At 44.3% G+C, this 19,507-nt stretch overlaps 1 protein-coding gene across 12 annotated transcripts in view; it reads left to right on the top strand.

Moving 5' to 3' along the window:
- samd11 (sterile alpha motif domain containing 11) overlaps positions 1 to 19,507 on the top strand; it is a 264,528-nt gene that overhangs the window by 243,184 nt on the left and 1,837 nt on the right. For all 12 annotated transcript variants that reach the window (XM_069918370.1, XM_069918369.1, XM_069918376.1 and 9 more), the window contains 2 exons: positions 15,489 to 15,613; positions 16,622 to 16,732. In XM_069918370.1, the coding sequence (XP_069774471.1) occupies positions 15,489 to 15,613; positions 16,622 to 16,732 (236 nt within the window). The remainder of the gene's footprint in view (positions 1 to 15,488; positions 15,614 to 16,621; positions 16,733 to 19,507) is intronic.

Genomic DNA, 19,507 nt, shown 5'->3' with positions numbered 1-19,507 from the left:
AAAAGGGTCCCGCAGTGTTTGAAAATTTACATTGAAATCAGAAATTGAGCATCTAATCTTCTCTAAGTTTAAACATGACATGACATCACGTGGCCATTGAGTGTGATTAGGTGGGGTAACGTCCCTCCGTCTGAGCAACACCACCCATCTCACCAGAAGAGAAATAATAGCTAATACATGCAGCTCAGATGCCGTTAATATTAGGTCACTCTCTCCAACAATACCAAATAAAGCAGTTGAGGGATTTGGTTTAAAATTAACTTGAAAAAGTGCAGAGAAAGTTTGAAATACTTTGATCCAATATTTCTCAAGACTCTGGCATGTCCAGGACACATGACTTAATGAAGCAACTCCATTGTTGCATTTTTCACAATACACATAAAAACAAAATAGTTTGACTTTGGACATGTGAGCCCTGTGGACTACTTTAAATTGTAGAAGAAAAAACCAAGTCATGTTTATGGAGATAAGAAAGACAGGTCTATTTGATCTAAAAGAACAGAATAAATCTATGATTAATTTTACCTGTGATGCATATAGCAGCAAATCTGACCCACGATATTTTGTGCTCATATTAAATTTAGACATACAGCACAGTAACAGTTCCTTTTGGCCCACAAGCCCGTGCCGCCCAATTGACCTACAAATCCCGGTACATTTTTGAAGGGTGGGAGGAAACCAGAGCCCCCGGGGAAAACCCATGCAGACACAGGGAGAACGTACAAACTCTTTACAGACAGCACAGGATTCGAACCCCGGCCACTGGTGCTGTAATAGTATTGCATTAACTGCTACGCCAATCGTGCTGCCTCAGCAAATCTTTAATCAAACAAAACACTTTCTTGCTATTCCCTGTTACTTCTTGAATGACTGGAGCCCTCCTAATGAAGATCCTGTTGGGGATGGGGTTCTAGGACTTCCTCCTGGAACAGGGATAATGTGTGACCTGCAGAGAGGTTTGTAAAGAGAACTTTTGGCATATTGGCCTTCATAAATCAAACTATTGATTATAGGAATTAAGATGTCATGGTCAAATTGTACAAGAGGTTGGTGAGGCCATATTTGGAGTATCATGTGCAGTTTTGCTCATCTAATTATCAATAAGATTGAAAGAATCCAGAGAAGATTTACTAGGATGTTGCCCGGACTTCAGGAACTGAGTTACAGAGAAAGGTTAACCAGGTTAGGACTTTATTCCCTAGAAGAATGAGGGAGATTTGATAGAGGTTTTTAAAATTATGAGGGGGGGTAGACACAGTAAATCTAGGTCAGTTTTTTCCACTGAGGGTGGGTGAGATACAAAGCAGAGGACCTGGGTTAAGGTGAAAGGAAAAGTGTTTAGAGCAGGGATGGCCAACCTTTTAACTTTTAATTTACACATACAGCACGGTAACAGGCCATTTCAGCCCATTTTGTGCACCCAATTAACCTACACCCCTGGTAGGTACTTCACACAGAGAGTGGTGGGAATGTGGAACAAGCTACCAGCTGAAGTGGTGAATGTGGGCTCAATTTTAACTTTTAAGAAGAATTTGGACAGCTACATGATTTAGAGGAATGAAGGGCTATGGTCAGAGTGCAGGAAAGTGGGACTAGGGAGAATAATAGTTTGGCATGGACTAGAAGGGCTGAAGGGCTTGTTTCTGTGCTGTAATGGTATATGGTTTTATGGTAAGGAGCTTTTGTTCCCTCCTGCTGCCCTTTCCCTTGAACCTACTGTTGGAGTGGCTTGAATCAGTTGTCCCTGTGAATCTCACATCTGGGACCCCCTGCAGCCATGTTTCATCAGTGGATAGAATCTACAGAGCGAAACACGAACGTCTGCAGGCGCTGTGATCGTAGTAAAAACGCAGGGACACTGGAGGAACTCAGCAGGTATCACACCGTCCATAGGAGGTAAAGATGTATTACGGACATCCCAGGCCTGAGCCCTTCGTCAAGCAGGCAGGAACCTGAATTATGTCTGGGGGAAGAGGGAAGAAAGGGGGCCAGAGAGGAAAGGTGAAAATTGATTGGGGGACTGTTTGGCTCTGTGAATGCAGATCTGGGGAAAAGGAGACAGGGGAGAGAGACAGAAATCAAGGAAAGGAGATGTAGGGATGGGGTGGGGGGAAGAGTGAGGAGCGGCTGCTGGAAACCAGAGAAATCAATGTCGATGCCATCCGGCTGGAATAATGAGGTATTGTTCTTCCAATCTGCGGGTGGTCTCAGTCTGGCAGTGCATGAGGACCATGGACAGACATGTCGGCAAGGGAATGGGGTGAGGAATTGAAATGGGTGGCACTGGAAGATCCTCGTTATTGCAGTGGGCACAATGTAGAGAGCAAATAGATCTGAAAGTGTAGTCGCTAACCTCTCCTTGTACTTTAACCTGAACTGATTTCCATCCATGATGAGAGTTTGATTTGAAGAACTCCACCTTATATTCTCCCCAGGTTCAGTTTCTCCAACTTCAGGTAACCTGCTCTCTCCTTTTCATCTCTCTCGGTCGTCTTACACACCCACTTCTCTCTAAACCCACCCCCTTCCCCCTCAGTTCCTTTCCCTTGCTAAGCTCTCCACCTACCCACCATCCCTTCAGCAGTAGTCTCCACCATCACCCTCCCCTTCCCCTCCATGTCTTTCTTTCTTTGTCTGCTTTGATGTGCCACTTTTGCCTATCTCCCATCTCCACTCCCGGCTCCACCTAACTGTCATCCCCATTCCTCCTCAATCTACCTATCACCTACTGGCCCCTCCCTGTTCTTTACTATACTCTGTTTTCCCTCACCTTTCCCAGTCCTAAAGCAAGTTTTTGACCCAAAATGTTGACAGTCCGTGTCTTCCCATGGTGGCCGCCAGACCCTCTGAGTTTTTCCAGTTGTAGACACCCGGGACATTGCATTCACTGGAATCTGAAGCCAAACGCACTCTGCTGGAGAAACTCAGAGGGTCAAGCAGGTGTCAGTGGGAGAAAAAGAATGGTCAATGTTTTATCGATCAAAGGTTTTGGCCCAAAATGCTGAGCTCCTCCAGCAGTTTGTCCTTTGCATCTTGTTGGCACTTGTCCCAGCTCAGATTGTTTCCAAGCCCCATTAGACTCCGCTGGAGACTCAGATACTCAGTTCGCTTCCCTGGCCTGTAATACGAGGCTTCCAGCTTGCTATAATAACCAGCCCCAATGGGTTAACCAATAATCAGCTCAGTGACATTGAATGTAAATGGGCAAATGTTCAAATTGTCGAGGTAATTTTTGTTTCTTTCTGAGGATTAGTGAAGAGGAAGGATTCTGTTCCCTGAGCTGATGTGTGGTAGTTAAAGGCATGCTTTCACTAGATTTTCATGGTGTTAATAATTAACTCTCTGGTAATATTAAATCAAAATGAAATGGCTGTTTTTTTTTTATTCATCGGTTTAATGATTGCTAAGACCATGTTTATTCTTCTAAAGTCGTGGTTCGCAGATTTTTTTTAACACTTGCACTCCACCTTAAATAATCCCTTACGATCCACAGAGCACCTCTGCCATCCTCTGTGGATCATAAGGGATTACTTAAGGTGCTATGTGAAAGGGAAAAAAAAGGTTGAGAACCACTGTCCTAAAGGCACCTTGAACTGTTTGCTGGGTGTAGAGCGCGTCGAAAGAACCAAAGACTTGTTGATCCAAACCAAGGCTTTTATTAACTAAAAGATTGAAGCATATCACAAGTAGGTTGACCAGTCCAGAATGACCTGGTCTGGCTAGGAGCAATCTTTTAAGACCTGCCAGTAGGTGTGGCTACACTCTCAGCCAATCACAGACATCCTACACGACCATCTGTACACATACACATTGGTGATAGAATCTGTATTTTCACACTGGGGTATTTAACAGGCTGTCATCAATGCTAGCGGGGTTGGAGTTAAATATAACGCCTCTTCTGAAGGATTGGTTGGTTTCACGACTCATGTACCAATGTGACAATAACGCAGGTGATGTATGCATGCGTTTTGACTCTCGTAAATGTGATCCATCTTGCACTCTCATATTGTATCACCCTCTTCGATATGTGAGGAACAGATGATGTTCTTCAAGGCATTTGAGTTGATATGCCCATTACCCATCTATGTGATGAATGCCTTTCCCAAACACCCATCTCAACTCTCTATTTTGAATTAATTTGGGGGACAAAAAGTGCTTGTTTTATTGGTCAAAGCATTTCTGATGTGTAATGGAGGCAGGGCCAGACACCAGGCGAGGACAGTGCCAGTAGGATTAGTGGTGAAGGACATAGTGCAGGAAGGAATCAAGCTTATTGTCATAGTATACCCGTCGTTCCGATGGGCAGCAGTGAGAAAGAATCCCTTGCTGAAGGGCTCAAGGCTGAGATGTTGGTTATGTATCTACCTTGTCCTGCTGAGTTTCTCCAGCATTGTGTTTGCGAGCAGTCTAACAAGGCAACTCTAACACAAAGTAGAAGAGCAAGAGCACAATTCCATTATAAAGGACAGTGTTGCAGTGAAAAGATCATTTAGTACATTGCAAGATCACTTTGTGTAAACATTGTTTCAGCTCAATAGGCTTGAAACTGGCGGAAGGGGTGCCAGGTATTGGACCCAGGATGCGAGAGGGTGCTGGGGCTTCGTGGCAGAGGTGTACATCTGTAGTTGGGGTTGCTGATGGTTTGGACTGGAGGCTGTGTGGCTGCAAGGTTATAAGAGTACTGGAAGTAAATCGATGGACATTCAGTGACCCTGGGGGGACTCTCTTTTGCTTCTCTTCCTCTGGTTGTAAGGGACACTGGGCAATTTTTGCTGATAGCGAATCTGTGTCTGCCTTGCAGCTGAGTAAAGGAAGTGTCATGTAATATGACATGTCGTATAATTTCACATTTTCTGTTTTATTATGTGACAATAAAATAATCTTGAAAAAATGCCAAGTGCAGGGAGAAGTGTTCTGGTTCCTTCAGAAACCTGATGATTGTGGGGAAGAACCTGACTTTGAACCAGTGCTTTCCCACTGTTGAACCTTCTCCATGCTGAGAGAAGGGAGAAGAGAGTGTGTCGAGGATAGCATGGATCCTTTCGTCTGTTGGCTGCCTTTCTGGGGCATTGGGAGGTGTGGACAGAGTTGATGGATGGGAGGGAGGTTTGTGTGATGATCTGAGCTACATTCATTCACCACCTTCCGCAGAAGATCTTCTGATCTTGGTTGGAGCAGCTCCCACATCACGTTCTGGTGCACCCAGCTGGGATGTTTTCAATGATGCATCTTGAGGGGGTGGGGGGGGGGGGGGAGTCACGTGATGGAGTAGTGGCTGGTCGGGGAACTCCAGCCCTCTCCGGAAAAGTTTAAAAAAAACACACAAAGGCACAAACACGAAAATTAAAATAAAGTGAAAGTAAAGGTGGGAAGAAAATGGCAGCGAAGAAAGAAAAGTCGAAAGCAACGGGAAGAAGAGAAGAAGAAAGGATGTCGGAAGAAGAAGGTGAAGTCCTTACCTGTCCGAGGAGGCCCGCCGCGGAGAAAGAAGCCCGCTCCCTAAGGTCAGTTGAAGTCCCGAGCTCGGGACTACAAAAATGGCTCGCGGAGCCAAGCAAAAGTGCGCAATCGCGCATGACAAAAATAACACTGACGGGGGGAGGGACCAGCTGAGGAGTCGATCTCCACAGCTGAGAATGACAGCTACAACACTACAACAGGAAGAGAACATAGAAAACAATGAGAACAAGAAAGAAGAGAGTAAAAAGAAAACAAGGAAACAACAGATGACCAACCCAGAGGAAGAAGAAGAAGAAGAACATAGAGAAATGGAAGAAGAAGGGAAAGGCAAGAGAATGATGCATCTTGAGGTTGTTGAGATCCTTAGGCCTAAAGGAGTTGGCTCTTTGCATATGTCTGCATGGAACAATGACAGAAAGCAAGACAGTTCGGTCAGAGGTCGGAGTCTGATGTGGAAGAAGAAAGAAAATTGTTCTGTATGATGAATGTTGCCCAAAGTGACTATGCACTTTATACCATTTTAGTGAACTTGTTTAAGGATCAGGGCAGTTTATTCGAGCTTCACTAAATTGGTTCCAGTGATGAGGAAAGATTAAGCAGATTAGGACAAAACATTGGCATTCATAAGATATGGGAGTAGAAGTAGGCCATTCAGCCCATCAAGTCCACTCTGGCTTTTCACCATGAATTGTGTACATTGTGTAGCTTTTTATGAACTACCAATAAGTGGTAATTCTGCCTTGCATGCAGGATGAAGAATCTCACGTAGACACCAATCAGTCTCTGCCTTAAGTACACCCAATGACCTGGCCTCCTCAACTGCCAGTGGCAAGAGGTTCACCACCCTCTGGCTAAAGAAATTTCTGTTTTAAATGGGTGTCCTTTAACCCTGAAGTTGTCCTCGACTCCCCTACCATGGGAAACAACTTTGCCACATCTACTCTGTCCAGGCCTTTCAACATTCAAAAAGCTTTTATGAGGTTCCCCCTCATTCTTCTGAACTCCAAGGACCAATGTTCCCTCTAATTTTTAGTAGTCAATGTGCTCGAAAATCTGATGTTGTGCAAATGTTTTTCCTGTGACAAAACTGTGTCCACTGAACGCTTGTGCAAGTGTAAATGCAAGAAAGGTTCTCCCAATGTCCAGCAACTTTGCAAGGTCACAAAACTGTTCATTTTGAAGTACAAAGGCCACCATTTGAGCAAAATTTGAAATCCGTTTAGATTTAATTTTTTCATGCACGGATAATTACTAATTACTACATTATTGAGATCACGTACCTTTTGTGGACACATTAATTTCCTTTGTGGCCTGGTTGCAAAACATGTGTGAGGCACAGCTTCGAGGGAACAGAGCCAAAAGCCGTCAAACGTTCCTCGTATGTTAATCCCTTCATTCCAGGAATCATTCTCTTGAGCGTGGAATCAACAGAATAAGAAGAGACAACCTAGATGCTGCAAAGATATTCCACCCAATAGGAAACAAGATTTGGTCTCAGGCATTGCTGCTTGTTAAAGACACCGGGAGGAGTGACTTCACACAAGAGCTGAGGAATCTTGCCATTCTCATGAAGCTGTGAGGGCTGGATCATTTGTTATCCTGCAGATGAGAGTGGTGGGTGTTTGGATTTTGTGGGATTCCGTGACTTTCTGGCACAGCACCTCCTCTGTTCTGAAGACACCAGTTCCAGCCCATCTGACCTTTCCTCATTAACCTCATATATCCCTCCTGTAATGCAGTGACCAAACTATTCCAGCCACCTTTTGTATTTATGAATTTTTATTATCCATTCCAAGATGCCCTTGAGAAGGCAGTGAATTGCCTAACAAGCAAAGTTACTCAACCTCTATGAATACCTCCAGAAAGCATCTCTGTATCCTTATAGATATTTGATTTATCTCTCCTTTAAATAACGAGCTTATTGTCATACTTACATACAGCATGGTAGCAGGCCATTTCGGCCCATGAGCCTGTGTCACCCAATTAACCTACAATCCCCAGTACATTTGGAATGGTGGGAAGAAACTGGAGTCCCTGGGGAAAACCCACGCAGACACGAGAACGTACAAACTCCTCACAGACCAGTGCAGGATTTGAATTCTGGACCCCATCGCTGGCGCTGTAACGGCATTGCACTAACTGCTACACCAACCGTACTACCCACAAGTACTGAAATTTGTAAAAATAACTATAATAGTGAACTTATTTGAATTAAAAGATATAATAAATAAATAAAATCAGTAGGGGTAATAATTAGCAAAAAAGGTGACACAAATAGTGCAGACAGTCCTTGTGTGGTGTGGGAGCAGATCCTGATTAGTGTAACAAGGGGAGGTTCAAGATCCTGATAGCTGTTGGAAAGAAACTTCTTGAACTAGGAGGTGTTGGGCCGAAGGGCTGGTTTCCATGCTGTGTGCCTCTAGACTCAAATGACTTAATAATCTATCGTAGAGAAAAATATTTATCAGGGTGCTACCTGAACTGTAAGTCGATGTATGTTAAAAGATTTTACAGTCTCATCACCCTGTCCATACTGCAGACAAACATCATGAAAGTGAGATTGTGAGTGAGAGAGAGAGAGAAGAAAGCCAGTAATAGAATGGTAGCAAAAGGACATGGGAGAGAGAAGGTGGGGAGGGGCGAGAGATGTTGTACAGCTGCACCCACACAAGAGCCCATTGTTTGAAAAATCACCTGATATCTCTCAGGTAACTGCTTTCTAAATGATGCATGAATGTGTTAGGTACCTGGACAACATTAGACAAAACCTCCCAACGGTATCTAGTGTTAATTAACCTTCGCTGCCTGTCAGAAACCTGTCCTTCCTCCTCACCTCCACCTACTCCACAATCCATTAAGAACCGCAGCTCCCACGCCACAAAATAACTCCCGATTAGTTTGCAGTAAAGTTGCACTACGCACCCCACAAAACCTCCTTCGAACCTATTAATTTGGTTTGCTTTATTTTGGTGAGTGTAGATTTGAAGGTCGACACAACTGACTGATAACCCTCCTCAATAACACCTCATTACAAAGGAATTAGGGAAAATCCTTTGGACAAGCTGTTTTAAAAGTCAAAACCAAAGCAAAGCTGCGGAAAGATCTGATTGAATGGGAGCAGTCTGTAATCCTTTACCCCAGCTCAAGGAACACTGATATAAAGAATAGCAGCCCTGCTGGGCCCTAGGGCTAACTCAGAGTGGGGGGGTGGGAGGACGGGAGTAGTGCGAGAGGGGGCTTGTGGGACATGTGTGCTCAGGTCATGTCATGGAAAAGGAATGGTGCTGTGGACCTTTGAGACGCATGTGATTCACTGCTCCAAGCTGCAGAACATTTTCCACCACCCCTCAGGTCAAGATGCAGGACGTCTGAAAATAAAAGCAGTGTCAGGAGATTTACTGTAATCAGCCTGTTGCATTTATGAGATACCCCTTGGCCACTGGGAAAGTGCAGTGACTGAAGCAGATTGTGTCAGCGTTAACCCTTTCAGGTCTGTTTTTTTTTGCTCAGTTTATTTCGTGTTCAGTCTCCTGTCGTGGAAACACTAATGCTGTGGTTTCTCCAAGTGATCATTGTGCTGGAGTTGGGTATTCAGCAGACACTGCAAATGCCTGTGTACATGCACATGTATGCAGACACATCTCTAGACATGCGCGCACACATACACACACACAAACTTGCCCACTTACAAATGCAGCAATGTTATACTAACATGCCACACACAAGTCTGAGTAGAGACTGACATGGGGCAGCATGGTTAATGTAGCAGTTAATGAAACAGTGTTACAGCACCAGCGACAAGTTCGAATCTCGGGCTCTCTGGAAGGAGTTTGTACGTTCTCCTTCTGCTTGCGAGGGATTTCCTCTGGGTGCTCCGGTTTCCTCCCACCTTTCAAACTGTACTGGAGTATTGTAGGTTATTTGGGTGTAATTGGGCAGGATAGGGTTGTGGGCTGGAAGGGCCTGTTACTGTGCTGTATGTCCAAATTTAAAATATAAAAACAATAAGCATCACGTGTGAAGACAGACGTGTGCACACAAAGATCCATATCTATACCCACACATGTATGTTTCGTCAGAAACAGGCACCAACACACACATGTACATGCAGACATTGAACACTGTTCCTTTAACACAATGAAACATCCTGAAATATGTTATCTGACAGTAGGTTAGGTGGCAACAGTTATGGTGATTTTCACACAGGCAACTGAAAGCTTTCCCAGAGACGGAGGTGAGAAATGTGGAGATATTCAAGGGATGAATTCAGAGTTGATGTTCTCGGTAACTGGAAGTGAGACTGGTGGAATGAGTAGAGTGGGAAAGGTCAACAGTCAGGCTCAGGGAGGTCGGGGAGAGGGGTCAAGGAAGGAATGAGAATTCTCAAACCAAGGTGTTGTCTTAACTGGGAACCAGTCAGGGCAGCAGGTGGAAAGGACACGGTGAAAGATCTGAAGCAAACTGAAACAGCAATCGGCCATCTGGCTGGTTGGGCCTGCTTCGCTACTCAGTTGGATCATGGCTGATCTGGCCATGGACTCGGCTCCACCTACCCACCAGTTCCCTATTCTTCAAAAATATAACTGTGTCTCAAATACTTTCAACGAGGCCATCTCTACTGCTTCCTTGGGCAGAGAATTCCACAGACTCTCTGCTCTCTGGGCGGAGTTTCCTCCTCATCCCAGTCTTAAATGGATTCTGCTGAATCTTATTTTTGAATATTTTAGTATTTTCCTACATGTGGTATATAATCATTTGTTTACATCAATAATTAGATCGATTAGTACTTATACTTTATTATTATATAGTAACATGTTGAAGAAAGAAGGACACTAGAAAAATCTTCTGGATTGTACTTGGATTGGCCAAGGTGCACCAAGGACTTTAACCAACAGACAAGTATTGCACTAACGGGTGAGGTCGTAGGATCCAGCGATCAGAAAATATAAAATTAAACCACATATCCATTTTCTACATATATATGGGCTCCATATTTGTAAATGTATATTTTATTCCTCAAATTATATGTATTTTTTTCTAACAGGATAGACTTTTGAATATATGAGTCTGCTGAATCTAGAGACAGTGTCCTCTAGTTCATCCCACCTGGCAGTGAAGAAACTTCCTTGATTCCATTTTATCTATTCTTTTCAAAATTTTACATGTTTGTTTAAGATTTGTGCAATAGGGGTTAGTGCAATGCTGTTCCAGTGCCAGTGATCGGGGTTTGAACCCAGCGCTGTTTGTAGAGTTTATACTTTCTCCCCGTATCTGCGTGGGTCTCCTCCAGGTGCTCTTGTTTCCTCCCACTGTTCAAAAAGTACAGGGGGGGGGGGTTGTAGGTTAATTGGAGTATTTGGGCGGCATGGGATCATGGGCTGGAAGGGCCTGTTACTGTGCTGTATGTCTAAATTAAAAAATCCCCCCCTCAAACTTCTGGGCTCCAGTGGGTGTAGTTTGCATGAGTTCAAGTTAGCAGAAAGAGCACAGAGGAGGCTGTGCCAGTGGTCATCATGTCAGTCACGTTGGGGGTGATGGAGGGGAGTAAGTGGTTTGGTTAATGAAGAGGGTCAGGCAGGGTTGGGCTGGTGAAAACGGGCAGCAGCGGTCCTGCCATGTGACAGCCCTGAGTCCCTGGATGGTGATTGACATGGCACCTGTCTCATGCTGAAATTCTGCTCACCTGTCCTGGAGTCGGTGAGGCTAATAACCAGAGGATGTAGCTTTAAGGTGACGGGGCAGGTTTAACCTTTTGGACTCTGGCCATTTTTAACCTTTCATAATATATATTGTACTCCAGACTGGGTCCATGAGTAAACCTTTACAGTATGAACTAACTGCTGGTGGGGTACGAAACCAGTCCCAGAAAACCAGGACAGAGTATATGCACTTGTTGGTAATCCCTGACAATAGCAGCATGGGTTAACAAGAACCCAAGAGGTTAACTGTTTTATATGGAGGGTGGTGGGAGGATGGCTGGAGGAAGTGATTGAGGCAGGTACTATTGCAACACTGAAGAAAAAATTGGACAAGTACATGGATAGGATGGATTTAGAGGGACATGGGTCAGGTGGGACATTTTATGTTGGCCTGGGGAAGTTGGGCCAAAGGGCCTGTTTCCACGTGGTGTGATCCATAACCGTTTGACCCAATCTGAGATTGGTTAACGCAGTTCTGGCCCTGAACTTGCTAGGATCAGTGCAACTGAGTGGTGTATTGAGTGTTGGCATCAGTCCATGGCCACAGCAGGAAGCATTTTATTGACGTTTATATAATGCAGCCCTTCCCTGCTCTGTGCTCTCCTTCAGAGTCCTGGAATAGACTGTATTGTGTCTGTCTCTCACTCAGTAATTTAGAAACCCGACAATGCATCCTTTCTGTAATAAGTGGTTTGTAAGGCTGCCAAAGAGAGATGATAGCTCAAATCGAATGCTTTATCAAGAGCATAAATGCACGTTGTTTCTTCCTCATTTACTGGTGTCTAGAGGGAGAGCAAAGCTGATTGGAGAGCAATTTATTTGAAAAAGCTTTTTGGAGAGAGGAAGTTGAGAGCTATGTCAAAGGGTTAAATTGCAGTTTGCATTAAGGCAGAAAAAAAACTCTAAAGTTAGTGGCCTATGGATCTGTTCAAACCACAAAGGAGCAAACTTCATGAAAATACTTGACTCAGTCACTTTCTGATAAATAGTACACCGGAAGGAAGTATTTGGACTGCTGTCAGTCAGGAAGTGGCTGGTCTTTAAGCCAAGGTTGACCTCGTCGGATCACGCACGCTGGCAGCAGACGGCAAAGTGGCTTCGTATGTGTGGGTGAATCGGCCTAGAAGGATTGATTTCACTTCTACTTCCTCTGTTCGCGGAACTGCATTCAACCTCCCGCTGCCCTGCCCAGTGTGGTGCGGAGTTCCTGTAAACCTTCTCCGCTTAAGGAGAAAGGAGCTGAGAATCATTAATGGATTAAGCCTCCCTCCCCCCCCCCCCCCCCCCACCGCTTCATTTGGGTTTAGCAGCAAAGGCCCTTGTGCCATTCCCTTCCCCTGCCCTCTCTTCCCTCTCCACGGAAAGACACTCTGCTTCCAAAGACTTGTCACCTGGGCACAGATTGGGAAGAACTGGAAATAAATGTGGTGTTCCATTTGCACACTTCAGGAAGGAATGCTAATGAGGAAAGGGAACTCTGGCTGATTTCCAACACCTCTCCTACTCCTGAGAGTTGTTTTCTCTCTCCTGTAAATGATTACACCTCCACTGATGGTGTTATTTTTGGAGACCATTAAATTTTATTTTTGCCATCTTGTCGTAACTGATCAGTTGGGAAAGATCAGTACCTTATGTAGTTGGCTAATTGCCTCTTTGTGTCCCGAGTCACATTGAGGCTTATTCCTTCCCTTAGGGCACATGGGTGAACCAGATGGTGTTCAAACAATATCCTGGTATTCATGGTAATATTTAGATTCAAATTCGCCTCATTGATTTTAAGTGATCCTGTCACAGAAGTGTGCACATGAAGGTGCAGGCAGAGCTGGGACTACCCTTGCCTGTGGTGTCTAGAACCTGGGGGCACAGTCTCAGAGCCATGGGTCAGGCATTTGGGCAGAAACTCCTCAATGGGTGGGGGGGGGGGAGGGGGAGTGAATCTTTGGACCTCCATGTAAAATGGCTCTGAATACATTGATGGATTTTTTGGATAGCAAGGGATATGTAATAACACAATGCTAGAGACACTCAGCTGGTCAAACAGTCTCCTTTATGCAGCAAAGATCTATACATGGCCGATGTTTCAGGCTTGATCCCTTCATCAAGATATCAAGGGACCTAGTTGTGAAAGATCAGCCGTGATATACTATTGAATGACCTCTTGCTGCTGGAGCATCAGTTCATATTTTTGTCCGGGGGGGGGGGGGGTAAATCTGTGGAATTAGCTGTGGAGGCAAGTCATTGGGTAGGTTTAAAGCGGAGGTTGATGGGTTCTTCATTAGTCAAAGGTGGTAGGGAGAAGGTGGGAAAATAGTTAAAATAAAATAAATACATCTGCCATGATTTAAAAGGCAGGGCAGGCTCAATGGGCTGAATGGCCTATCTCTTCTCCTACATCTTGCGGTCTGGCCTAATCCAAATTCTCATCCCTGCGTTCAGTTCTCTTCACAGTTTCTCCTTCTCCTTGACCCGATGTCCCTGGTCCGTCAGGAGTGTTTGGTCGTCATACTTGATCCGGCTTTTTGCCTGAGGAATCTTTACAATGATTCAGTGGGAATGCGGTGATCGGGAACAGAGGAGTGGCTGGCCATAGTGTGTGGGTGAACACTGTCCTCCCTGTGTCTCTGGACATGCTATTTGGGAGGCCTTGGGTCTGACCATTGGGCCTTACACTGATACTGTGGCCCCAGTTGTGCTTTTACACCTGGATGACAGCAAAGTTTGCTATTTTTCTTTCATTAATTTTATTATTAATTACCTTTCTCAAGTAAATGTAAATTTGAATTAAAAAAACTGCAGGAGGTGGAAATCTGAAATAAAAGCAGAAAATGTGGGAAATGCCCATCAGGGAGGCAGCATTCGTGGGGAGACAAGCAGATTAACAGTTCATATTTGACATTTCCCCATTCTATTTCCCAGTCCTGACAAAATGCCTTAAACTTGAAATTCCCCTCTCCATAGAAGCTGCTTGTCCTACTGTTTCCCAGTTTCTATTTGTTAAATTGCATGTCAATGGTTCTTTTTTTTTACCCCCACTCACATACCACCTGAAGTAATCCCTTACTACCCATAGAGTATCTATGCCATCCTATGCCAAAGGTGCTCTGTGGGTAGTAAGGGATTACATCAGGTGGTATGTGAGTGGGTAAAAAGGGTTGAGAACCACTGCTCTATGTGGGTGGCACAGTTGGCCTTAGCAATTAGTGCACAGGACTGGGGTCCAAATCCTGAGCTGTCTGTAAGGAGTTTGTATAATGTTCTCCCCATTGCCTACCTGGGTTTCCTCCCACTGTTCAAAAAATCATAACAGGGGCTGCAGGTCAATTGGGTGGCAATGAAATTAATTTTATTTTTACTTTAAAAAAGAAAATCTCACTTTGAGCTACTGATAATTAGAGGCCATTTAGAAGCAGTTAAGGAGATTGGGCCAGCGTGTGATCGAGGACTTAGGATCTGCCACTTGAAATATTGTTGGTGCTCACGGGGCCATTCTGATTGGATGGGCAGCTCTTGGATCAGATTCCACTGTGGGAATTTTACAGGGTTGCCAGAGGGTGCGTGAATGCAAAGGGCACACACAGTCCAACTAACATCTGGAAGGATGCACTGGCTTTGGAGGTGGTGCAGTGGAGGTTCACCAGGTTGATTCCAGTGATGAGGGGGCTAGCTTTTGAGGAGAGTCTGGGACTGTACTCGCTTGAATTTATAATAAGAGGGAATCTGATAGAAACATCTAAAATTATGAAAAGCTAAGATAGAGATAAGTTGCTTCCATTGGTGGGGAAGAGAACTAGGGGACATAGCCTCAAGATTCAGGGGGGTAGATTTAGGATGGAGACGAGGATGTGGAATTTGCCTGTGACTATAGCCAAACCACTTGCCCCCCAACCATTCCAAGTGAAACCATGAAGCAACTTTTTAAAGGCTGGGCAACAACGTTCTTCTCCATGTCTCATTGAATATTTAAAATTTTTAAAAGGTTGTCAGAGTACATCCAGCCCTGAGATTCCTTTTCCTGTGGGCCAGGATTTCTACTTATATGGAGTACAAAAACCTGTACTCGAGGAAACATACATATAAAAAAGACAAAAGTGTGCAGGAGTCCTTAAGTGGGTCCGTTGTTTTTGAGTCTGATTGTGGAGGCATAGCTAGTTCCTGAACCTAGTGGTGTGAGTCATGTGGCACTTATGCCTCTTTCCTGATGGCAGGAAAGTTGGTGATGTTTGTGGAGGCCGTGACTCAGTGATTTCCAATCTTATTGAGCTCAGGATGGTCCATGGTTAGACAGACTGGGATCCTTGTGTTGACTGTGTGTTCTCCACTCCTGTACAGGCAGCATTGGAAGCCTCTTCTTGGATGCAGAGGATGGGGCGTCGGTGGAGGACATCAGCAAGTGGACAGTGGACGACGTGTGTAACTTCATCACTAGTCTCTCTGGCTGTGCGGAGTACACCCAGGTAACCCACCCTAGTTCAGGACAGTTGTTGGCTCTGGTCCCTGAGTCAGGCTCCAAATTCATCTCACTCTTAACCTTCCAGAGCGAGTTGAGTGCCAGATACAGTGCAGAGCATCACTGCCAATGGACACTGCATGTTTCACTATGGTGGATGTAATGAACAAAGGATGTATTCACCATTTCTGACAGCCCCTGTGAAGCTGACGCTTGATACAATTCATAGCTGAGAAGGTCTAGTCAGATATTTTGTTTAATGATAACAGCACGGTAGAAGACCCTTTCAGCCCATGAAACCTGTGCCCCCCAACTGGTACATTTTGGAGGGTGGGAGGTAAACCACGTAGGTCTCGGGGAGAACCTACAAACTCCTTACAGACAATGGTGGAGTCACTGGCACTGGAACCGTGTTGCGCTAACCATGTGGGACAAGAGAACAGAGAGCCAAACGGCACCCGAGATTTCCTCATAAAATCCATTTGCGAGTCAGTTAGGATTTCTCAAGAGCTCCTTTTCATTCCCATCTGTTGATTTTTTTTCAAGTTTCTGTTTAACGAGGAGGATTTGAATCCACCTTTCTGGATTGTGCCTAGTAACACCTTCCCCAGTTTTATTGGACTTCAATGTAAACCCAAGACTTTAAGTATCTGGAACTTGAAATTTCCAAAATAGTGATGTGTGAAGACCTGATCAATCTCGACTTGAAACGCTTGGTTTGGTTTCCTCAAATCCTATGCATTTGAGAGTCCAATTATTGATTAAGTAATGTAAAATTGGCTCTCACCTCAACTTGGAATTGTGTAAATGTACTGGAAGCCTTTAGGAAATTGACTCATTATGTAACAAGCAGCCATGTGTGGTTAAACTCGATCTCAGTAATTTTGCCTGCTTAATTAAGAATCTGAACAACTCTTTACGAGGATAACAGTATGAAAACAGGTGCTGTGGATAATTTTCTCAAGGCAGCCTTTTCCTGAGAAGGCATTGATCAGCTATTGTATTTGATATGCAGGTGTTCAGAGAACAGGCTATTGATGGAGAAACATTACCCTTGCTAACAGAAGAGCACCTTCTGAGCACCATGGGATTGAAGCTGGGACCAGCACTCAAAATAAGAGCACAGGTAACATTTCCTTTAATTCCAGTGAACTGGGCAGTTCCCCCTGTCACATTCTGTGGGGTCATTAGAAACAGGCATCTGCTCCCTTGGAGTGAAACATAAGTTTGCAAACGCTGTGTTTGTAATAAAAACACAGAAATGCTGGAGGAGCTCAACCAGGCTCACTGACCTTGGACCTGTTCCCCATCCAGGAGCACTGGAGGTGAATCCACTGTCACTCTTTCTCTGACTGTAAGAAGCACCTCAGGCAATTTCTGCCATCTTACAGCAGACAAAAATAAGTCCCGTGTAATATTCCACTGTCTTTATTACATGACAATAAATTGAATCTTGAGTCAATCTCCAATTTAAAAATAGGTGTATTGGGCAGCATGAGTTTGAAGGGTGGAAAGGCCTGTTACCCTGCTACAGGAAAATTGACCCAGCATTAATCACATTGGTTTGAAGATACTCTGTGTGCTGAGGTGTTTTCCTTCCCACTCCTGATCTCAGTTGCACCTTTCTAATTGATCCAAGGTGTTTAATCTGTGATTGGCCGATCTGTAAGTAGCACTGACACTGAGCTAAGAACAGAAAGTGCAGGAAACACTCAGCAAGTTGGGCATCATCTATGGAGAGGGTCAGAACTCATTGACAGTGTTCCTAATGTTCAGTTTGATCTCACTGTGACCTGGCACACAGCAATGTCTGTGATTGTCTCTTTTCTGGATCATTCACAGACTGATCACATGAGTAAACATAGAAGGAAGTTGCACACTGACATGCTTGAAACCTCTAAATTCAGGTATCAACTGAATAATTAAAATATAATCTGCTGATAATCATGCTTTATTGAAGGATTAATCAAGTATTTAGATAATCAAGATTTATTTATTGTCATGAGATAGTATGGAACATGTAATATTGCACAAAATTGCCTTTTGTCTGCCGTAAGGCAACGAGTCGCCAGTAGTGTCTCCCAGCATCCCTTCTCAGTCACTGAGTGTTCGTGGATCATCTCCAGCACTCCCGCAGAATCAAGTGTTAACTGAATTAATAAACCACTTGATTATTAGTCAAAATGCGCATCAACCACCGTAATCTTAATATGTGCAAGATATCAGTGTTCAGTCCTTGAGTTTGAACAAATTGTGCAGCTCCCTTAGCAAATCTCCTGCTCTTGAGATTTGAACAGACCACACATGGAGTATTGTGTTCAGTTCTGGTCACCTTATTATAAGAAGGATGTGGTGAAGAAATTTACCAGGATGTTGCCTGGATTGGAGAACAAGTTTTATGAGGTAAGAGGACTTATCTCTTTGGAGTGCAGAAGAATGAGAGGAGACTTAATAGAGGTCTGCAAGATGATCGGATGCATATATACGTTGGGACAGCCAGTGTCCCAGGGCAGGAATGGCAAACACCAGAGGACATATGCACAAAGTTAGGGGAGGTAAGTTGCGGGGAGACAGAAGGGATGTTTTCTTTACAGAGAATTGTTAGTGCCCGGGATGGTGATGGAGGCATTTAAGAGACTTAAGACAGGCACATGAATGAAAGAAAAATAAAGGGTTACAGGGAAGGGTGGGTTTAGTAATTTTTTGGGGGCTATATGGTTTGGCACAACATCGAGGGCCTGTATTGTGGGTGTAGTGTTCTACATCCATGGCTATTAGAACAGAGAAAATGTCCTCTCTTATAGTCATTAAATTGTACAGCACAGCAAGTTATTCAGCCCACAATATCTGTGCCATCAGTTAACTATCCACACTAGCCCAACTTGGGCTTTTACAATTCATTTATTTGTTAGATCCATTGTGGGAGATCCTGCCTCTGCCATCTTCCACCTCATATCTCCTCTCCATCTCTTACCTCCTTACCTAGAGTAATTGTCCTTCTGTTTCCCCTGTCTATGCCTCTCATAGTTCTGTATCTGCATAGCATTCTTTTGTGCTCCCCCACACTCTCCTTTGGCACAAGAACTAATCCTGCCTCACTTCATGACTGATACACTCCATCTGGGGAAAAATCCTGGCAAATCTTCTCTGCACCACCCTTCTAAGTACAAAACTGCTTGCTCCTCTCCCATCCAAACAGCCAGGTCTAATGAGAATTCTCAGCCACGGAAGGGTGGAAAGATGCGAGAGTGGAATGTTCGGTGGTAGCTTATTGACATGGAGCAGTGATACAGGGAGGTGGGAATTGTGGTAGAGCTGCTGTCTCCCAAACTCCAGTGATCTGGCTTCAATCCTGTCCTCACGTGCCTGCCTCTGTGGAGTTTGCACATTCTCTCTGTTACTGCGTGCTCCAGTTTATTCCTGAGGTTGTTTAATTGCAGGTTAGATTAATGGGCCCTCATTGTGGAGTGGGGAGAATAAAAGGGATTTTCTTTTTTTGTCAGACTGGTACAAATGAATGTTTGGTAGTCAGTGTGAGCTTACGGGCCAGGCCCCCTCCTATGCTGTCTTGACGTATGTAGTTAGATCACTGGCTAGTTGTGGTTTTATTGAAGGACAGAAGGAGTTGGAGTGGTTGAGTCACCTCCTGTGGGAAACCTGTTCTGGCAAATGTGGGAATAATGTCCTTAATAATTTTACTGGAAATTCAAAAGTGTTCAAGACTTACCCAAGATGTAGTGCCCATTGTCTCACCTGAGGCAGGGCTTGGAAATTAAACCATAGGGGGTTTGGAGCCCTAAACTAATAACATAGGTGCCTCATCAGCTGCTTGCAAATAAATAAGCAGAGGGAAGAATTTCAGATGGACTTGATCATCCCTTGTCATGTACATTCTCAGAGT

Source organism: Narcine bancroftii, chromosome 2 (genome assembly GCF_036971445.1).
Source record: "Narcine bancroftii isolate sNarBan1 chromosome 2, sNarBan1.hap1, whole genome shotgun sequence".
Lineage (NCBI taxonomy): Eukaryota > Metazoa > Chordata > Chondrichthyes > Torpediniformes > Narcinidae > Narcine > Narcine bancroftii.
Note: the sequence above shows the minus strand (reverse complement) of the source record. Positions and strands in the feature narration are given on the sequence as shown.